Source organism: Schistocerca nitens, chromosome 3, assembly GCF_023898315.1.
Source record: "Schistocerca nitens isolate TAMUIC-IGC-003100 chromosome 3, iqSchNite1.1, whole genome shotgun sequence".
Lineage (NCBI taxonomy): Eukaryota > Metazoa > Arthropoda > Insecta > Orthoptera > Acrididae > Schistocerca > Schistocerca nitens.
In genome coordinates this window covers 460,711,597-460,735,651 of record NC_064616.1, presented here as the reverse complement: position 1 = coordinate 460,735,651, position 24,055 = coordinate 460,711,597, and the positions used below count along the sequence as shown (strand labels likewise).

General features: G+C 39.0%; 1 protein-coding gene across 2 annotated transcripts in view; it reads right to left on the bottom strand.

The window, feature by feature from the left end:
* The window catches only part of LOC126248384 (uncharacterized protein DDB_G0271670-like), a 201,912-nt gene that overhangs the window by 51,251 nt on the left and 126,606 nt on the right, over positions 1 to 24,055 (bottom strand). For both annotated transcript variants that reach the window (XM_049949325.1, XM_049949324.1), the window contains exon 6: positions 7,828 to 8,130. In XM_049949325.1, the coding sequence (XP_049805282.1) occupies positions 7,828 to 8,130 (303 nt within the window). The remainder of the gene's footprint in view (positions 1 to 7,827; positions 8,131 to 24,055) is intronic.

The following is a 24,055-nucleotide window of genomic DNA, read 5'->3' as shown; positions in this document are numbered from 1 at the left end:
CCTAAAAACGATGCTGCTAAACAAACAGAGGTTGCCATTGTTAGCACTAATACCTGTATCTGCTAGTGCACTTGTTCTGCAGCAGTAATTTCGAGGCCCATACCTCCACCCAGGACTTCAGACAAGGCTGTGGTTGCTTATGTTGCACAGCTCCCTGCCCCTCCAAAGGTTCAGCCTGGTCCACCATCCAGTGCAACTACCACCACAACCACGGTTGTGGTCCCAAAGCCCTCAGAGGGCAAGTAATCCAAAACAAAGCGTCAACCACTGACAAAGCCGGGAAATCGACTGTCTGACGATATCAAACTCAGACTTTGTGATGTCTCTCTTGATTCTTTATCTCTCTCTTGATTCTTCATCTCTCTTGATTCTTCATCTCTCTTGATTCTTCATCTCTCTTGATTCTTCATCAGAGCTAATGGATCTTGATGTCAGTCTCAAAACTCACCCCAAAACTGAGCCTTCTCATGTGGTAGGCTCCCCTAGCCAGGTGGAAAGACAGGGTGAAAGTTGATAAATGGCTCCCATCCTCCAGTGGAAGGTTAATGGGTTCAGGACACAAGTGGAGCAACCGAAAACCATAGCAAACGAATGTCAAAGTATCTGATGCCCCTGTGTTACAGGGCTATACAGTCTATCGAGAGGATAACGTGATTGGAGAAAGGACCAAAAGAGGGGTTTCTGTGTCTGTAAAAAAATGCACACCACTCCTCTGTTTTCCCCATGGCTACTGACCTGCAAGCTGTTGCAGTTGAAATTGAAATTCACACGTCAGAGGATCTACAGAGTGTCAGCAAGTTTCCCTGGCCTGCTTGATCAACAGATCTGTCTCCAATCGAGCACATATGGGACATCATTGCACAACAACTCCAGCATCATCCACAAACAGCATTAACTGTCCCTATATCTACCAACCAAGTGCAACGGGCATGGAACTCCAGTCTGAAGGTCCAAATGTAGGGATTAATATAGCATTACCATCTTCAACCACTAGTATAGAGTTTTACAAAAGGAACACCTGGACATCAGTAATTTAGGCCACTACATTGAAAAACAAAATATCCCCGACAGTGTAAAGACTGAGCTCCTGATAAACTGTTGTAAACCTATCGAGACATATAATTTTCCAGCTGTAACCAAATAAAGAAAGAAAAGATAAGAAGTCAACAAATTTAATATCAGTTGTATTTTTATTAAAGATCACTTATTTCAAAATCATATGGCCTATTACGAATGTTCCAAAGTAAATGTCGTCAGCCTGCAGGCATTTCCAACTTTCATGCTTGGATTTGTTTCCATGGCTTGTGTACAGCACTGTTAAAGAGGGTGCCTTCTGTGTGAAGTGTATTCTGTTGCAAAAGAAGCTGCTGGTAAAGGTGTACATCAAAAATTACAGACATCTGTCAGAACACCATTGCGCAAATATAAGAACACCATGTAACTATTAAGAGCTCGTCAACCTGAGAACGGCTTCCATAATGACAAGTTTCCATAAAAACTGCTTAAGGAAATTTTTTATAACGATTCCCAGTACATATATTTTTCATATAATACAATTGTAGCGTATTTAATTTAATGATTAAACCCAAACGAAACTTTTTATATAATTTGAATAACACCGTATGCATTCTCTACACTGACATACAGCTCCAATTTGAACACATTAATAACCCGATTCCCACGTCTGGTTGGGAGACAACGACCCTGCGAGAACACTTCCCACTCAACACCTGAGGAATACTTCAATATTCGTCTTTACATCCCTTACATTGAGCTGTTACACAGTGAACTAAGAGACGAAGTAAATATTCCAGAATTTGAACCAAGAACAGCTGCCAACATGAGTAATGTAGAAGTAAATATCCTTGGAGTAGTGAAGCAACTTAAATAACTTAATAAAAGCAAGTCTTCTGGTCCAGACTGTATACCAATTAGGTTCCTTTCAGAGTATGCTGAAGCACTAGCTACATACTTAACCATCATATACAACCGTTCACTCGACGAAAGATCCATACCCAAAGACTGGAAAGTTGCACAGGTCACACCAATATTCAAGAAAGGTAGTAGGAGTAATCCACTAAATTACAGGCCCATATCATCCGTTGATATGCAGCAGGAGTTTGGAACATATATTATGTTCGAACATTATGAATTACCTCGAAGAAAACGGTCTATTGACACACAGTCAACATGGATTTAGAAAACATCATTTTTGTGAAACACAACTAGCTCTTTACTTGCATGAAGTGTAGAGTGCTGTTGACAAGGAATCTCAAATTGATTATGTATTTCTTGATTTCCGGAAGGCTTTTGACACCGTACCACACAAGCAGCATGTAGTGAAATTGCGTGCTTATGGAATATCGTCTCTGTTATGTGACTGGATTCAAGATTTTCCATCAAAGAGTTCACATTTCATAGTAATTGATGGAAAGTTATCGAGTAAAACAGAAGTGACTTCTGGTGTTCCCCAAGGTAGTGTTATAGGCCCTTTGCTGTTCCTTATACATAGAAACAATTTGGGAGACAATCTGAGCAGCCGTTTTAGGTTTTTTGCAGATGACACTGTCATTTATCAACTAATAAAGTCATCACAAGATCAAAACAAATTGCAAAACGATTTAGAAAAGGTATCTGAATGGTGCGAAAATTGGCAGCTGACCCTAAATAACGAGAAGTGTGAGGTCATCCACATGAGTGCTAAAAGGGATCCATTAAACTTCAGTTACATGATAAATCAGTCAAATCTAAAGGCCGTAAATTCAACTAAATACCTAGGAATTACAACTACGAACAACTTAAATTGGAAGGAACACATAGACAATGTTGTGGGGAAGGCTAACCAAAGACTGTGTTTTATTGGCAGGGTACTTACAAAATGTAACAGATCTACTAAGCAGACTGCCTACACTATGCTTGTCCATCCTCTTTTAGAATACTGCTGCGTGATATGGGATCCTTACCAGGTAGGATTGATGGTGTACATCGAGAAAGTTCAAAGAAGGGCAGCACATTTGGTATTACCGCGAAATATGGGACTATGTCACTGAAATGATACAGGATTTAGGCTGGACATCATTAAAACAAAGGCGTTTTTCATTGCGATGGAATCTTCTCATGAAATTCCAATCACCAACTTTCTCCTCCGAACGAGAAAATATTTTGTTGACACTGGCCTACATAGGGAGAAACGGTCATCATGACAAAATAAGTGAAATCAGAGCTCGTACAGAAAGATATAGGTGTTCATTCTTTCCGTGCGCTATACGAGATTGGAATAACAGAGAATTAAGACAGTGGTTCGATGAACTCTCTGCCTGGCACTTAAATATGATTTGCAGATTATCCATGTAGACGTAGATGAACAGAACTTTCTTCGAGACATCAAAATGAACATCTTACACTTGCAACACCTTGTGAAATTCATTTCTTAAGTCAACTTTTCAGATACACTGTCCACTATTTGCATCTATTGAAGTGATCTCCCAAGTTTGGAAAGCATTGTAAAAAGTGAATTCCAGTGATGGAAGAAGAAATGGGAAAATGTTGACCAGAGTGACAAGCCGAAGGACGCAATCAAAGCATTAGAAATGTGCTCGGAGACTTTCTTCCCAAAAATTTCAAATACTGCTTCAGATGTTTACTGTCCTTTCTGTATCAACTTACAGTTGTGAGTGAAGTTTTAGCTATCTGCGTCGACTGAAAACTTTCTTGCGCTTGACAATGAAAGAAGATGGGCTGAATGGACTGGCACACCTGTCCATTAATCGATATATTAATGTGAACCCTGACAACATAATTGACACTTTCGCTGGATCCTCACGATTTCTTGACTTTACTCTGTAATCTTCTGTTAGTACCTTAGACATTCCATTACAATGGGTGTTACATTTGTGAGCAAATTTAAAAGATGATGATTGATAAGAATTGTATGAGACAGTAGAACCGCTGTTTGTAATTGAGTTTTGATGTGAGAAGTGCATAATTTTGCAAAAATAATGTCTTTTTCTCTGTAGAAAGTTGTGTAACTGGTGTTACTAAAAATGGACTTCTAAAACCACATCAGGATAAAGAAGTTAAAAAGTTCTGTGAGATTTTCAGTCTTGATGATAAAATTCTGAGGTGCAAGTAAAGAACAAACAGGTTTACTATTTATTGCAGAGCAAGTAATTTTAATATTTAAAAAAATCTGATGTGTCAGGTGTTATGCAGATTGTAACGGGTGTTACATACATCATTCTTCAGAACGCTTGACTCTTTTTCATTGTACACTGCTACCGAGGATTTTTTACATTAATGTTATTAATTCAATGCTCTAGAAGAAACAAAGATACCATTTTCAAGGTTTTGAGAGCAATACAGTTTTATGAAAGCTATTTTTCTGAAAAATCAATGTTTTTGTCACAGTCATAAAAAATTCTTCCTCCTTTCATTTTAATATTTGGCATAGGTAATTTACTCATTATATCACTTAATTTTTTTTGTTTTGGTTTAAGTAATTTTTTACTACTTTCACAAGGTTGCAAAAACATTATTTTCACATTATTTTCTTTATCCGTGGTTTGGCATACACCAACAATTATATTACTTGCAGTTAGTTGCTTAACTTCCAGATCATAAATACCATATTTAAAAAAAAAATTTTTTTATTCCCGACTGAGATACTTTAGATAACTACAAAGGCTTCTAGTTATCCTGCCTGAAGAGATGGTACACCTGTATTTGTGGTATACAGCACACGATTTTTGACGAACTTTCTCTTTGTCAACGTATATACTTTTGATGCTGTACCCTCAACATGCTTATTAATGCTAGTATGGAAATCTTCTGCTAATGAAACAATAATTCTTCTAAATTTCACAGCCGTGGAAACACTTTACTTTACACTGCCACTAATTTCATCTGCAGCTCATTTCCATGGCTGCTGGCAAAAAAATTCCACACCACTTCAACACCATAATCACATTTCAAGTGGCAAATATTTGACAGAACAAATTTATTTTTGAACTGTCCTGCACACTTGTCACTAAAAATTTTGAGACGATTGACCGTAAACTTCCCTCTTTACAGCTGTGACGAGTTCATCAAGAAAAGCACATACAGAATACTTATTGTGAGACAGGTCTTACGAACAGTAACATAAAATAACTTTATGTAACCATAAATCACAAGTGAAGATTGAAATTTTATTATGACCAAAATTAGCACGTTGGATTTCATCTTGTGGCACCACTGAATAATTTTCTGCAAAGTCAACCTGAGACACTGCACATTTTTCAATCACGTCTTCCTTATGTCTCTGAAAATATGCAGCTTGGATTTTTTTAAAGTAAACTACTTAAATTATTATTTTTATGTAATTCAGTGTAATATTTTCAGGTTATGTAATATTTTACCTGGAAGGCACACACAGATGCCACGTAATTATCAGAACAAAATCATTTAACACTAAGTACAAAAAAGAATATTACAGCAAATTACCCAGTAATTATTAAATATTTTTATAATTGTGGTTTAATTTCTTTAATACCACATGTTCAGTCTAACTTCCCTAAAATGCATTATCCTGTTATTTTAAATTAGGAATTTATAGAAACTTTTATCATGTTTTTGTAATGAGCATTACGGTCACACCATACTTGTAAACCGATTATAATTAAGTCCTTTATTTCCTTATTCACAGTAACTGTAGTATGTTGCAATAAAATAAGGGTTGTTATAGCTAATTTGAGTACAAGGCAGACTACATTATGATGATAAATTTGCTGTTCTATATTTTGTTGAAGCCTGACCAAAAGAATTTTTTATATAAATTAAGCTACTACATAATATTTATTAAAACAAAGCTTACTTGGAAGGAATCTGAATCTTAAGCTGTTTACACATAGCTTTTGCAATTATGTAAGACAGATTTAAGAAATCACTCATTAGGTCCACTTTAAGTTGGAATGCCTAACTTTCAATTTTTCAAGGTATCTGTTTTTCTACTGGGTACTATGTGACATTGATATTTCTGTAATACTTCTATAAATTAAATAGTTATCCAGCAGTTTTGCAGAAATTTGATCTATTAACACATTTCTGGATCATTTAAGTTGAATGAAAACAGTAAAACATTTCTTCTCTGCTTGTCTGATCAGTCTAATCAATTAAGAGATTTTACTGAATCTCTGTTTCTATAATAATATAAAAAGTCACTATAGGTAAAATTAGCTTTCTTATTTGAGTGCCCCCCCCCCCCCCCCCCCCCGGAAAATTTGGATACATATTAAGCAGGTGATTCCATAGCAACAGCCCAAAAATTTATAGATACATAATAGCAACCAAAAATCTTTACGAACTGCATGTTACATAAAATGTGCCACTTACAGGTGGATAGTCATGAGATGGTACAAAGAAAAATATTACAGCATAAGTTCCTCTTAATACTAATACTGTAACTACATGAAATTCTCACCATGTCATTCTAACTATTCCATGTTTAACAGTTCTTTACAAAACATTATCATACTTTAGCACTACTGCATAGGCTGGCTGTCTTTGACACTATATGCACCTACACTGTCTGTCTGCATTTGTACACCAACAAAACAATACAGCCATCTACTGTCATTTTATGATCAACCTATGACAATTCCTTCATGGCTTTAAATTTTCAAATAACCTGGTAATCATAGACAAAAGCTAGAATAAAGTAACATTTCCAAAATACGATATATAAATAATGATCAAAACCATTTATAGGCAACTTTATTTCTTCTCACAACTAATTACCAAGGGACTTTGCAAAGTAAGTTACACATGTCATTCCACACTAAGACCATTGCGCATCAAGGGTGGTATATTGTCAGGGAAGATTACATGTTCCAAGTTTCCTGTTGAGGCATGGATAACAGGTGCAGCACAGTGTGGACAGTACGATTCTTGTGGGCAAAACGTCTAAACTGCACAGAGACTCATCATGAAATTCTGGCAGTATGTGGACCAAATGCTACGACATGTTCAGCTGTACTGAAATGGCAAAAATTTGACCAAGGCTGCACAGACATAAGTGATGGTGGTTTGCCACACAGTCCAGATCTTGCAGCATGTGATTTCCATCTTTTTGACAAGCTGAAAGAATGTGAATGGCTCCGTAACCAAGGAATGGATTTTTATCACTGAAGAATTGAATGACTGATAAAATTTTCTGTCTGTTTCCAAAATCAATTTTCACTCAAAACTGGAGTGTGTGCCGATATGAAACTCCCTGGCAGATTGAAACATGGGACCTTTGTGTTTCACATGCAAGTGCCCTACCAATTGATCTACTGGAGCACGAGTCACGACCCAGCCTGACAACTTTCTGTGAAAAGTTTGAAATGCAGGAGATGAGGTACTGCCAGAAGTAAAGCTGTGAGGATGGGTCACGAATAATGATTGGGTAGCTCAGTTAGTAAAGCACTTGCCAATGAAGTGAAAGGTCTCAGGTTAAAATCCCGGTCTGGCACACAGTTTTAACCTGTCAGGAAGTTCCGACTGTTGCTTACAGAAACTTTGTGACTACACTAAAAAACAGCATCATGTATCTGTGTCACTTTAAAGGGCACTGCAGCATTCAATAAAAGTTGCTTGGCCTGCTATAATAACATCTGAATTACCTTTTAAAATGCCCTTACTCATACTTAATGTCTTCACAATTTTCATCATCTCCGATGGTATGTATACACTATAGTTTTCAGACGTAACTAATAATAAAAGTTTCTTGGCAGATTAAAACACTGTGCTGGACCAAGAGTCAGACACCATAAGCTAATATTAAAATTAATAATACTGCAAAAGACTTACCCAAATTGACATTTCTGAGGGAACACACATCAATACTTCTCGACAACGTAGTCCTGCCTGCCTAGCAGCAAATTTCAGCTCAGGCTCAATATAGGCCCCAAATTCAAAACAACGATATGCTGAGCCCTTTAGAGGGCTCTCTGGGAACCAATGCCCTTCATATTTGTTCATTAATGCCCTTGCAAGAGCCTCACCAAAAATTTTTACTCGGCCTTGTGGGACAACCTTGTTCATGAAAGATGTGACAAAATTGATAGCAACGTGTACCTCAAAGTACACTGTGCCGCGACCGGTGCTCTCATCCTGCAACAAAAAGAAAAAATATATATATATATATATATATATATATATATATATATATATATTCTATCATTTCAAAGTTAAATAACAAAATACAAAAGAATTGTATTAACATACAGTTACTCAATACAGTGCAAAACTTACTCTGCAAAAGTGGGGAGGGCAGCTACGAGATGTCCCTATTTTAGTGGTAGGTTTTCCAAGTGGTTTATTCTGATAATTCATAATAATAACTTACAAATTCAAATTAACATTGTAAGTACACTTTCTTCAAGGTTTTAACAGCTGACATTGAGTTCTTTAATATCAGACAGAGTGAAACAATGACAGTCACGTACAGACATACTCTCAACTTCTCAGAATGTGAGGTGCCTCATGAAGGGTATGGAGGAAAAAAGGCTTTCAATTTTCAAAGGACTGGATATGAAACTCAAAATGATCCAAAAGCAGAACATTATGAGATGTAGATCAACATTTAAATGGTAGAAGGGCATAAATAAGTGCAGTGTTGTGCATTCTAAATCCACAAACAACAAACATTACCATCTATATCTACAGAGTATGCTGCAACACACACTTAACTGCTGTCGGAAGGTTCATCAAACCACTTTAACACTATTTCTCTACCACTCCACTCTCTAAGAGTGTGTGCAAAAAAATGAACACTTAAATATCTCCAAGCATGGTCTGATTTTTCATATTTTATTACAATGATCATCTCTCGCTATGCACATGTGCATCACAAAATATTTTTCACATTCGGAGGAGAAAGATGGAGAGTGAAATTTCCCGAAAACATCTCGCTGTACCAAAAAATGCCCTGGTTTTAATGACTGCCACTCCAACTCATGTAACATACTCGTGACACTCTCTCCCCTATTTTGTGATAGTAAAAAACAGACTGGTCTTCTTTGAACTTTTTCAATGTCCTCAATCAATCTTATCAGATAATGTTTCCATACCACACAGCACTACTCTAGAACAGGATGGGCAAGTGCAGTGTAGGCAGCCTCTTTAGTGGATTTGTTGCATGTTCTAAGTGTTCTGCGAATAAAACATAGTTTGCCTTCCCCACAATGTTATCTATGTGCTCATTCCAGTTTAAGTTGCTCATAATTGTTATCCCTAGGTATTTAGTTGACTTGACAGACTTCAGATTTGTGTGATCTGTCATGTAACAAAAATTTATTGGATTAGTTTGGAACTCACATGGATGGTGGATATTTTACCAAAATTATTTTCCATTTTTTTTTATCTTCTAATACCTTTACTTGACAGTAAATGACAGCATCATTTGCAAAGAATCTAAGAGGGCTGCTCAGATAGTCTGATAAATCATTTACATAGATTAGGAACAGCAGAGGGACAGTAACACTTTCCTGGGGAATGTCAGATATCACTTCCATTATACTCTATGACTTTCCATCAATTACTATAAACTGTAACCTTTCTGATAGGAAACCACGAATTAGGTTACACAACTAAGACAATACTCTATAGGTACACAATCTGATTAAAAGTCACTTGTGAGGAACAGTATCAGAAGCCTTCTGGAAACCCAGATATCTAGAATGAATTTAAGATACCCTGTCTATAGCACAGTAATGAGAATAAAGAGCTAGTTGTGTTTCACAAGAACGGTATTTTCTCAGTCCATGCTGGCTATGTGTCAATAAATCATTTTGGCTCTGAGCACTATGGGACTTAACTTCTGAGGTTATCAGTCAATAATCATTTTCTTCAAGGTAATTCATAATGTCTGAATTTAGTATACATTCTAAAACCCTACAGCAGATTGACTTTAGTGATAGGGTCCATAAGTCAGTAGATTACACCTATTTTGTTTGTTGGGTATTGGTATGACTCGCACATCTTTCTAGTCTTTGGATATGGATCTTTTGTCAAACGAGCAGATGTACATTACTGCTAGCTACGGAGCTATCATATTAGCAAACTGTGAAAGAAATCTAACAGGTATACAATCTGGACCAGAAGAGTTGCCTTTATTACGTGATCTGAGTCGCTTCGTTACAATGAGGCTATTTACTACGAAGTTACTCATGTTGGCACCAGTTCTTGATGTGAATTCTGAAATACTTACTTTGTCTTCTTTGGTGAAGGAATGTCAGAAAAGTGTATTTAGTAACTCCGTTTTAGTGGCACTGTCTTTGGGAACATTACCATTGCTATCACGCTGTGAAGATATTGATTGTGTCTTGCCGTTGGTGTACTTCACATCCGAGCAGAATCTCTCTGAATTTTCTGCCAGATTTTGAGACAGTTCTGCTATGGAAACTATTAAAGGCATCTTGCATTGAAATCTGGGTTCAATTTTGAGCTTGCATAAAATTTCACCAATCTTACACATTTTGCTTTGTTTTAAATTTGGCATGTCTTTTTCATTTCTGACCTGCTTTGTGTACCATGGGGGATCAGTTCTGTCTCTTGTTCATTTATTTGGTATAAACCTTTCAACTGCTGTCAATAATATTTCTTTGAATCTACGCCACATCTGGTCTACTCTTACATAGTTAGTTTGGAATGAATGCAGACTATCTCTTAGGAAGGCATCAACCAAATTTTTCTCTGATTTTTTACGCAGATATATTTAGCATCAATTTTGGGTGGATTTGGATGTTACTGTCCTCAGTGTTGCTTAAATGTCCTTGTGGTCACTAGTCCCTGAATCCATCATAATGCTTCCTATTTTCTTGGGATTATTTGTTGCTAAGAGGTCAAGTATGTTTTCATGACCATTTACACTTAAGAATGATCTCCTGAACTGACTGGTCAAAATAATTTTCAGTAAAAGTATTTAGTACGGTTTTGGATAACATTTTATAGCTACCACCAGCCCACACACAAAGGGCAAATTGATGTCAGCACCAACTACAATTGTATGAGTGAGATATTTATTTGAAATCAGACTAAAGTTTTCTTTGAACTTTTCAGCAACTGTATCATCTGAGTCTTGCAGAGGGGAGGGGGTGGGGGTGATGTTGGTATAAAGAATCAATTATAAATTAAAATTGAGTTACAAGATAAATTACTTTTAACAGCAACAAACATGCCACCATCAACTATATTTAATCTATCCTTTCCAAGCACCATTAACTCCTTAGTAAAATTTGGGCTGAAGTTATATAAAAGCTGTAGCAAGCTTTCAGTACTCATAATGATTTGAGCTTCAGTGCTTTCCATTAGGGTTTGGAGGTCTGGCTCTTTCCCAACACAACTATGATTGGTTCCTAGGTCTACCCTCATTCCATGTTTCATCTGCTCCTTTTCTCGATGTCCTCTAATCTAAAAACCGATCCAGTCCACTCCACACAGCCCCCATTACCTGTGTAGTCACCTACTGTGTGTAATTGACCCCTTACCTATTGAGTGGAACCCAATACCCCACCACCCTATGGAATCTGCAGCCTACATGGTTGCAGAACCTTCTGAGCCTCTTATTCAGACCCTCCACTCACCTATGTATCAAAAATCCAAAAACGGTCCTGTTGATGATGCTACAGATGGTGAGCTCTGCCTTCATCTTTCAAGCAAGACTGGCTGTCTTTACCACTTCAAATAGCCATCCAAAACCAGAGAGAATCTCTTCCTATCTGAAGTGACACAGATCATTAGTACCAACATGTGCCACCACTTGCAGTTTGCTGCACGCTGTGTTCTTTGTGGCACAGGAATCACCCATTTCTCACATCTGGGATATCTCCCCCAGTATGCACACAGACTGCCCACTGGACTTCTTCCCCTCTTTTGCAGCCATACTCTTACTGCACGTCTAACACTGGAGCTCCCAACTATCAATAATCCCACACTCTGAGATTACCCAGATCTTGAAGGCTGGGAAGCTCTCTCTTAAACTAGACAAGCTACTGCATCTGGCTCAAGATATTTATCAGTCACACAGTCACAGATAGCACCTGAAACCTGTCTGTCAGAGGAACCAGGTAGGCCTTGTGATCAGCCACCTGTAAAGTCTTTCGCTTGCTGTTACACCTTGAAATGAACTCGCACTCAACCAGGTGAGGAGTTCAACCTCAGTGTGAGCAGTAACTGGGGCAGCCACAGCAACAGACCAATGGGAGAGGGACATGTGAGATTTGCTGGATGTCCCTTGGATCCACATGTTTCTCCCCCCGCAGTGATGCCCTCTGGCAACAGCCTCAAGCTGCGTGACTGAAGCCACCAACACCTGGAGCTGTGAGTGAGGGGTCAACAATTCAGTCGGTTTCAGAACACAGCAATCACAGTCCCAAACTGTGCGATTCGAACACAAATATGCCAGATGGTCCATCTTACAAGTCAACATCTGGTAGATAAGTTGTATAAAAAGCATAGGTGAGATCGAGTACCAAGTACTATCACAGGATAATATTTACAGATACAGCATTTTTTTCTCTTCTTACTTCATGCAAACAGTCCATGGTATAAGACCTGATTGTTCCTGCAATAAAATTTCCATGAACAAAAAGTAGGCATTTTCTTATACTGTTGACATTAACTTGCTCCCCTCATGATAATGTGCTGCAGTCTTAAAAGACAGTATACTGCATCTGCTACATTACACAGTGTTACAGTAACACACTGTGAGGGAATTCTAAGGATGAAAGGTAAGATAGGCACATTAGGGAATGATTATGAAAAAACAAAACTCACTAACAGTACCGTAACAAATCTGTTTCATTTATCACATTTTTTTACCATCAGAAAAATTACACTGAAAAATGCAAAAAATGTCTTTTAGATGAAAATATGTGTATCTTATACGTATAGCTGAAAATAATGAATCTCTAATTTTTTTTTTCTACTATGCACCCTTTTCCCAAAAATTCACTTTTAGTGTTTTACCCATTTTATCAATAACTTTGCATGTTTTCTTAATTTAATTTGTTAATAACCGGATGATTCTATTCAACTTTTCCACTGAAGGTATAGATTTACACACATTTACCAATGGAAATCTGTTACAAACATTCACTGCCAAACTGACCTTTCAACTATGTCAGCATTTTAACTAATTTTTTTTTTTTCCCCAGATGTTTCCTCTGTTGCTGACTGAAGTGTTGCTAGTTGGAAAATTCTAGTGACAATAAGGGTGGAGTGGAGGAGTGATTTTAGGACAAGATCAAATTAAGTTCATTGCATCACCATAAAGTCTCTTCCATGTAAAAATCAGCCAGACTTATTTCATTGCTTCTGTGGTGAACTTACACTGAAGACTCAAGAATGTAGCTCATCACCGTTGGTTAGAAAGACTAAGGAACTGTACCTTGGACATAGAGTTGGGGACCATGATAAATCCTGTACTATATATATATATGCTGCAATTCATGTTTCAGGAATCTGAGAAATTGGTTACAAGGAAAATGTAGTAGAATGAATTTTGCAGTCCTATGGTTTGGTATGAGCTGACAAATCACGTAACAGATTGTCACTTTTGTCCGACAGATGTCGAGGGGTTTTCTTCGAAATACAAACATTGTATTCAGTATTCAAACTTACACTCTGCAATGCAACCAGTTCCTCATTCTGAAGACCTTCCTATGCTTACAGCTCCAGATAAATATACTGTTGATTCAGAGGAAGATGTCTCCAATGCCCCAAACCATCAAGATCTTGACTTTCAAACATCTACATCTACGACATGTTCACATCACATCATGAAATCACACAGGCACAGCTTAACAATCATGTATGGGGGACTTAATACTCTCTCAAACGGAATCAGAATTACCGTATTCTAGGCTTCAAGGTTAGAATCTGTAAAATAAAGGTGCAAAAATTTGCTCTTTTAGAAGACAACAAACCCATTTTGTAGACTATTTTGTGGAGAAAGAAGACATCACATAATGCTTTGATGTGAATGGCCTATTTCAGATATTGGGGCATGAACATAATCCAACAAATGGGTGCTTGTTTATTGACTCATCCAAATGCAGTCCCCAAGCAGTGCTCCTCCACATAGACAATGTTTGTCCACCCCTTACTATAGCGTATCCTACAAATACAAAGGAAAATATGCAGTGATGAGTGCTATACTGAAGTTAATTGAGTACAGAACATTCAAATGGCACATCTGTGCATATTTGAAAGTCACTGGGATACTGACAGGCATGCAACATGGATACACTGCATTCTGCTGCTTCCTCCGTGAATGGGACAACTGTGACAGAGAAAAAAGAAATCACTACATTTGTAAACAGTGGCCTCAAGGCAAAGCTCTGTTTGTGGCACTAGAAACACACAACATGAACCACTCGTGAATTTGCACATTAAACTCAGTTTAATAAAGATATTTGTAAAAAACTTCCTGGCAGATTAAAACTGTGTGCTGGACCAAGACTCGAACTCGGGACCTTTGCCTTTCGCAGGCAAAGCCAGACCACACTAGAGTGCTATGACATCTGCAACAATCCGACACCTTGGGTTCACAGCCATCAATCATCCTCCATACAGTCCCTATTTGGCCCCATCTGATTTTCATCTGTTTCTCAAACTTAAAGAACACCTTTGAGGACTTACTTTGCTAATGATGAAATGGTCCAAGCAGAGGTGAGGTTCTGGCTCTGTCAACAAAGTCAAACATTCTACAGTAATGACATCAACAAACTGGCCTTTCATTGGGAGAAGCATGTTCTTCACCAGGATGACTATGTTGAGAAATAAATATGTAGACATGAAGACTAAATATGTAGACATGAAGACTAAATATGTAGACATGAAGACTAAAGATGTAGAATGTTAGTAACATTTCTTTTATTTAAAAATCTTTATGGGTTTTCGCACACACACACACACACACACACACACACACACACACACACACACACACACACACACAAAACATCAGAAGCATTACTTTTCAGCATGCACTTGTAACATTTTCAAAGGAACCATCCTAGCATTTGTCTCATGTAACTTGAGAAAGCCATGGAAACCCTAAGTCTGTATGGTCAGACAGATATCTGAATTCCCTTCTCCACAGTCAGAGTTCAGTGTATTACCACTATGGAACCTACCTCGATAATAGCTTGTATACTGTATGGTGTGTGGCATGGGGAAAGGGCAATATTTATGGAGTGTGGCAGGAGGAAAGGAAAATATTGCAGAAGGTGACAGAAACTGTCATTTTAAGCTACATGTTCGTATAAACATATGCTATATTTTGAACGGTTTCAGACATGAATGCTGGTAACTGTTTAATATAATTATGAGAAGCTAATGTTCGCTCATTTTCATGACTTACTGGTTGTTTGACAGGTCACAAACTAACATCTCATACTGTATTTTCAGCAGTGCACAATAAGTTTACAACTGTCTTCAGCCAATTTCAAACAACCCACAACAGTGTTTCATAAGCTCCACCATCAATTTCAACATATTCTTGTAGTCTCAAGTGAGTATCTTGAGTTGCCTGTCTTAGTGCATCTTTATATTCTTAAGAGCACCAGTATTCATGATGTAACCCAACAATTCATATTGCATGTAAGCATTCTTTTGTACATTTCATCTAAACCACAAACAGTGTTGGGCCAAGAGATCTCACTGGCCAGATAATGATATTACCTCAGTCAGATGGGAAAAAAGTGTGGTACAGGTGTTTCCTCTTGGGAATAGTAGATTCAGGAGTGGCTACAAGAAGCTGAAAATAATTCCATTCCATGTGGCCAAAGGAAGGTCCTCTAGCCTCTATAAATCATCATTAGCATTTAGCAGTGGAAAAGTCCTAAATGTGCAGCAATGTCTTCAATGTGTGCATGTTGCACATATTGTAAGTGAAAAGGATACAATCTTTTGTAGATAGTACATAAAGTAAATGCAAAATTTCTGTAGGTAATGTCTGCTATGCACGAGTTCCTGGAATATCATCTTAGAATTCCTGGTTTATGTATTCCAGGAATAAATGTAAACACATCTAGACAAGTGCTATGTTTTTAATTAAGTTTTATGTCACTCTCAAAAAAGTATCATGGGCCAATTTCTTAGTTTCCACGACAATCAATGAAGTTTTGTACTACTTTCCTATGTTTCCATTTCACTACTGAATCACTGACAATTGAACACATCCCAATACTGACTGTAATTTTGTGGAATGGGTGAGCATATAGGTGGGATACAGTATTCATACCACATCCAGCTAAACTCATCTCTCATATACCATAACACATCAATTTTAACTGCCACATCTAATGAACATTTGTACCATATGTACAGTTTGTTCCTGGGGAGCACTTGACAGTTAACTGCTAGCTAGGGCATCTTACAATGCCACAATGAAAGGGAAAATAGGGCCACCCAAGAAATTAAATTAGTGATAACTACTCAAACTTCCCAAGAGTTTTCTAACAAAACGAGTAATACTACAATTACAGAAATAAAGTAAATGACACATACACACTGACCTCCATAGTGTTTGACACACACTGATCCCTGGAACACTTTAAGCAACCAAAGAAGGAGAACGAGAAAGCTTTCCTCTGTAAACTACGGTTCATTTTGAATGCATTAATACCGTAAGATCAAACTCAGCTACAAAACTCTTTCACGTAGCAATTTTTTAACTTCAATGGTCACTGAAACTGGTTTGACGTATGTGCTCACAGCTTTGTGCAAAGTCTACAAAGATTCTTAGTATTAGATTTTAAAGGAAATGTGTCAGGTAACACCATACACTTTTCATGTTTTTATATAGGACAAAAAAAGTAAAATGGTTGAAAGCTTAAATTTTTTTGGCAATATAAGGAAGTACTTGCTTAGAAATCCACTTATTTATTAATCTTTAATTTCATTCATGGTACAAACAGAATAAAATTAGAAATCTATATATACAGGGTGTTACAAAAAGGTACGGCCAAACTTTCAGGAAACATTCCTCACACACAAATAAAGAAAAGATATTATGTGGACATGTGTCCGGAAACGCTTAATTTCCATGTTAGAGCTCATTTTAGTTTCGTCAGTATGTACTGTACTTCCTCGATTCACCGCCAGTTGGCCCAATTGAAGGAAGGTAATGTTGACTTCGGTGCTTGTGTTGACATGCGACTCATTGCTCTACAGTACTAGCATCAAGCACATCAGTACGTAGCATCAACAGGTTAGTGTTCACCACGAACGTGGTTTTGCAGTCAGTGCAATGTTTACAAATGCGGAGTTGGAAGATGCCCATTTGATGTATGGATTAGCACGGGGCAATAGCCGTGGCGTGGTACGTTTGTATCGAGACAGATTTCCAGAACGAAGGTGTCCCGACAGGAAGACGTTCGAAGCAATTGATCGGCATCTTAGGGAGCACGGAACATTCCAGCTTATGACTCGCAGCTGGGGAAGACCTAGAACGACGGGACACCTTCAATGGATGAGGCAATTCTTCGTGCAGTTGACGATAACCCTAATGTCAGCAGCAGAGAAGTTGCTGCTGTAAAAGGTAACATTGACCACGTCACCGTATGGAGAGTGCTACGGGAGAACCAGTTGTTTCCAAACCATGTACAGTGTGTGCAGCCACTATCAACAGCTGATTGGCCTCCACGGGTACACTTCTGCGAATGGTTCATCCAACAATGTGTCAATCCTCATTTCAGTGCAAATGTTCTCTTTACAGATGAGGCTTCATTCCAACGTGATCAAATTGAAAATTTTCACAATCAACATGTGTGGGCTGACGAGAATCCACACACAATTGTGCAATCACGTCATCAACGCAGATTTTCTGTGAATATTTGGGCAGGCATTGTTGGTGATGTCTTGATTGGGCCCCATGTTCTTCCACCTACGCTCAATGGAGCACGTTATCATGATTTCATACGGGATACTCTACCTGTGCTGCTAGAACATGTGCCTTTACAAGTACAACATAACATGTGGTTCATGCACGATGAAGCTCCTGCACATTTCAGTCGAAGTGTTCGTACGCTTCTCAACAACAGATTCGGTGACCAATGGATTGGTAAAGGCGGACCAATTCCATGGCCTCCACGCTCTCCTGACCTCAACCCTCTTGACTTTCATTTATGGGGGCGTTTGAAAGCTCTTGTCTATGCAACCCCGGTACCAAATGTAGAGACTTTTCGTGCTCGTATTGTGGACAGCTGTGATACAATATGCCATTCTCCAGAGCTGCATCAGCGATTCCATGCGACGGAGGGTGGATGCATGTGTACACACACACACACACACACACACACACACACACACTCTTAAGTCACCTTATGGCGTGCAATAGTGGAGACTTCTTGTACCATTCTCTCTTCTCCCCCTCCCCGTTCCAATTTCAAATGGCACGCGACAAGGATGAGTGTCATTAAACTGCTGTATTAGCTAAAATTTCAGATTTTCTCATTGCGGTCATTTTGTGAGACGTTACGCTGAGGGAAGTAATATGTTGCCCAACTCTCCCCAATAGCACTTCAATAGCAAAACTCTTGTACTACCTGCCACTGGTGTTGGTTGAACATCTTTGTACTGCTCTCACACTGACTACCTTCTAGGTAGTCAGTAGTGTAAAGGTATAGTAGTGGATTTCTTTATTGCTCTGGATCTCACGGATGAACAGAGCAAGCCGAGTTTCACATAATTTCAGTTTGTGGAATCCCTGGTGATGTTTATAGACAAAATTTTTATTCACCAAAAAACACCATAATTCCTGTACCAAAATTCTATAACAGATTGGCATTAACGATATATGCCTGTAAGTATGTGCATCTGTCCTACAACCCTTCTTGAAAATGGTTGCTATGGACCCTTCATTGCTTCAGCAAACTACAATAAACTACTGCTAGAAGGCGAGCAAGGTCTTTTGCATAATTTCATTCTACTCCCTGATCATGTACCTCAATATGTGTTATTTTGGCATTTGTATAGTATCCCTTTCAGCATGGATCAACTTTTAGACAAACTCTAAGATATTAACAGGAAGTTAATCATGTCACTGGAGTGGGAAGCTCCTCATAATATCAGAGACAATAAAGGAAATACCATGAGTTATATTCAAGAATGAAGCTGGTTTCGGTAAATTTAGATTTTCATACTGCATGAACTCTACAAATTTCAAGTAAAATAACACATGTCCATAAAAAAATAAGACCATAAATTTCAGCATCCACCAGTATGATTCTTTCTTTAAATCAACTAGTCATTAACACAGTACTGTAATCCACTCTGTAATTTTAGTACGAATATATACAATGTGCTGATCTAATAATGTGTGTGTGTTTTCAATCAGGTGACGAACAGTGTTCTACAATAGTGCTGAGACCCAAATTCTTGAGAACCTCAGTCCATTCCGCACACAGAGTTGGAGACAAACATAATCACACAAGGAAAATGTATAGAATAACTGAGTTCATGAATCGCTGATGATGGGGACTGGGGGTACGAGGTAGCTAGTAGAGTACCAACTGTGGAAAAATGTAACAGCAGGAAAAAAAGTATCATGTCAAGACTGATCTTTATGTGCAACTCTCAGATGACAATGATGCTGGCTGATGTGGAAAATCAACGTTTGAAGTCTCCAGTGTCACCCATTACTTGCATGATGGGGGGGGGGGGGGGGGCTGGCAGTACACTTTATGAGCATTCTCTACGTACACTCAACACGTACATCTGTTGAGAATTTAAGGATACTTTCGTTTCATCTACTGCATTAGCAAATGCAGCAGTTAATGAGTGCCAATGTGAGATTAATAAATGTGTCAAGGATGGGACACTACCACGCATTTATAATAAATTTCGAAAGATAATTTTTGTACTATGTAAATTTTTTACACCTGTATTTTTGTTGAAAATAATACACAAAATGATGACTGCTAGTATTGTATGTGCCCGGAAGTTGTTTCTTCTGCACACCAGGCAGGCCAAGTGGGCAGCTGCCCTGCCAGGACATGGGTAAACGGCTTTCATAATTTAAAAAAAGGTATTTTCCTTGCATGGCTTGGGCTGTTTACCACAAAGTTACACTTTATCTCCACAGGATCAGACGGTGCCAACCTTACTGACAGGCAGCATGTATGTAGTAGTAGAGAGCACTATCAGCAGGGCACTATTTTGCTACTGAGTGAGGTGGCACAGTGGTTAGCATACTGGACTCGCGTTCGGGAGGAAGACGGTTCAAACACAAGTCCGGCCATCTTGATTTAAGTTTTCCATGATTTCCCTAAATCACTTCAGACAAATGCCAGGATGGTTCCATTGAAAGGGCAAGACCGATTTCATCCCCGTCCTTCCCTCCTCAGATGTGACCAATGACCTCGCTGTTTGATCTCCTCCACCAAATCAACCAACCAACTATTTTGCTATGGCAGATCATGTGCCCTCACACTGCCACGCTGATATCCATCCACTCCAGACTATTTACGTCACTGCCAGACCATGGAAAATCAGTTACGCCCAATGCCTCAAGTCAGTAGTACCAGCAATTCCGTCTGGCCATGTCTGCAGTTCAGTGTCAGCACTACATGTTGGCAGTGTCAGCAGTTTCATCTCAGTGCTCAAGGTCAACAGCCCCGGTCCATTTCATCCTAGTCTTCACCAGCATCATTTCAGCCATCATATGCTGGCAGTAAGGGCCCAGTAACATCCCAGGTCTTCATGCTGCTGCTTACTATGAGTCTAGGGTTTGTCCTGTAAGCACATCACAGACAAAATGACAGGAGAGATATTTATGTTCTATGTAGTTGTGTGGATATTCACCAAAGAACCATTGTTTTTTTTTTGTTTTTTTGTTTTTTGTTTTTAATAAAGTCATTCTTTTAAAGTGTCTTCAATCACTCCTCAGAATGAGTGTACATTAATGGTGACAAGGAAAAGGTTTTAGCACAGTGTTATAGTGCTTTAGTGTCTACAGGACTACTGTTGTTAATTTCTCCTGCTCTTGTACGCCATACATTATTGGCAATGAGAGTGTCCATGTGTGTTAATGTATGCTGTTGTTGCTTTCTCTTCTGTCACCAATTACACTTCAATGGTGACAAGGTAAAAGAGTATTTTGATGTTGTCGTCTCTCACAGGATTCATGTTTCTGCATTCTTTCAGTGTGGTTTTAGAGTTCTTCTGTGTACTGGTTTGTTTGCCAAAACAGGTTTTGTTTTCATGTTGCTCATTGTGTGGTTGTTAGTTTTGCTGGGGCGGTGTTTTCCTGCTTGTTCCCCCCTAGTACTGTTGTGGCCATCCATGTAGCCACTCCTGATGTTGTTACTGGCCCAGCCATCAGATTCACCATTCACACTGGCACCGCTGTTCCTGTTGTGTTCTGGCTAGCCCTGTGTTGTGCCTTCTTGGAAGTTTCACTGCAGGCCCCACCACACCAGGCCCTTCACTGTCACCGCCTGCAATGGAGTCCAGTCACTGTTCCCAAGAAAACAAGCACACTGGTCCATGTGGGGGATCATTTCTTGTGTTAATTAGTAGTTCACTTCTGTATTTTCATGTGCCTGGTGCTGAGCTTTTCTGAAGTTTCAGTATTATTCTTGTGTATCAAAAGTCACGGTTCCTGCACCCCATGCTCAGCAGTCTTGTTAGTTGTGTCTTGCATTCTTATTCAGTGAATATATACTTTCCAATATTCTTATAAATGCATGGTTCCGTAATTTTATTTTTCTGTTCAATTCCTGGGCAAAGATTTTTCTTTTGCTGACTATACTGTTGGTTGTTTCAGTTTCCTGGACAGATATTACTGGCAGTGAGTTGCCTCCCCCTAACAGTGCGGCTCCCAGTTGGCAGTACCATCTCTTTTTAAGGGGGGAGGGATGTTGAATCCCCCTGGCAGTAGTTTACTCAGCAAACCATGCCATGCAGGCATCCACCCAGCTAGGAGAATGCGGGCAAACGGCTTTCATCAAAACAGAGATGTTTTCCTTGTGTGGCCTGGGCTGTTTCTCGAACTTACACGGTGCCTCCACAACATCTACATGCACTAACCTCACCGACAGGCAGTGAGGCCTGTCACTGCAGAGTGTGCTGTCGGCAGGTCACTATTTTGCTACACCAGATCACATGCCCTTGCAGCGCCACACGGATATTCATCCGCTCCTGACTATTTAAGCCACCGACAGACTGTGCAAGGTCTGGCAGTATCAGTAGTTTCATCTCAGTGCTCTGTACTGGCAGACCTGGTCCAGTTCATTCTGGTCTTCACCAGCAGCACATCAACTGTCATATCTACATCTACCTCTAGACAGACACTCTGCCAGCCACCAGCCACTGTATAGTGTGTAGTGAAGGGCAATCTGTACCAGTACTAGTCATTTCCTTTCCTGTTCCACTAGCAAATAGAGTAAGGGGAAAACGGGTGTCTACATGCCTCCATATGAGCCCCAATTTCTCGTATTTTATCTTTGTAGCCCTTATGTGCAATATATTGTGGCGGTCAAAGAATCATGTGGTACTCAGCTTCAAAAGCTAGTCCTCTAAATTTTTCCAATAGTGTTTCTCGAAAAGAACATCTCCTTCCCTCCAGGGGTTCCCATTTGAGTTCACAAAGCATCTCCGTAACACTAACATGTTATTTGAACCTACCGGCTACAAATCTAGCAGCCCACTTCTGAATTGCTCTGATGTCTTCCTTCACTCCAATCTGGTACGCATCCCAAACACTGTAGCAATACTCAGGAATAGGTCGCACCAGTGTCTTATATGCGGTCTCCTTTACAGATGAACCACACTTTCCTTCAATTCTCCCAATAAACCAAAGTTCACCATTCGCCTTCCCTGCCACAGTTCTTATGTGCTCATTCCACTTCATATCAGTTTGGAATGATACGCCCAGTTATTATAGGACCTGACTTTGTCAAGCAGGACACTAGTAATACTGTATCTGACCATTACAGGTTTGTTCTTCCCACCCATCCACATTAACTTACATTTTTCCACATTCGGTGCTAGCTGCCATTCATCACATCAACTAGAAATTTTGTCTAAGTTGTCTTGTATCTTCCAACAATCACTCAACTTCGACATCTTACCGTACACTACAGCATTATCAGCAAACAACCGCAGATTGCTGCCCACCCTATCCAACAAATCATTCACGTATATGGAGAACAGCAGTCCTATCACACTTCACTAGAGCATTCCTGATGATAACCTTGTCAAGGACAACATACTGGGTTCTATCACTTATGAAGTCTTCGAGCCACACACATATCTGTGAACTTATTCCATATGCTCATACCTTCATTAACAGCCACCAATGTGTGTGTGTTGGGGTTTATGGGCGCTCAACATCGAGGTCATCAGCGCCCACAGCCACCAATGGGGCACTGTGTCAAGTGCTTTCTGGAAAGGTAGAAATGTGGAATCCACCTGTTACCCTTCGTCCATAGTTCACAGTATATCATGTGAGGAAAGGGCAAGCTGAGATTCGCACAAGAAATACTTTCTAAAACCATGTCATTTAGTGGACGTGAACTTCTTAGTCTCAAGAAAGTTTAATATATTCGAACTGAGGTGATATTCATGGAGTCTGCCACAAATTAAAGTTAGGGACATTGGTTTATAGTTTTGGGGGTCTGTTCTTTTACCCTTTACCTTGTTGGATAGGGTGGGCAGCAATCTGCGATTGTTTGCTGATAATGCTGTAGTGTACAGTAAGATGTCGAAGTTGAGTGATTGTTGGAAGATACAAGACAACTGAAGTTACTTACACTTTTTTCCACTTGAGACTCTGCGCTGGGCGAGAGATTCATGCAGGCTAGGTAAGGGGCCAATGCCATAAAGTACTGGATTCCATACAGACTTGGTGATCTATTTTCTTTCAAATCTTTCAGTTGTTTCTCTATGAAAGTAATGCTTATTACTATGTTGTCCATATGGGAATCAGTCTGATGATCAAATGATGGTATGTTTGCATGATTCTCCTGTGTGAATGATTTCTTGCATGTGAAATTTAAAACTTCGGCTTCAGTTTTGTTGTCATTAA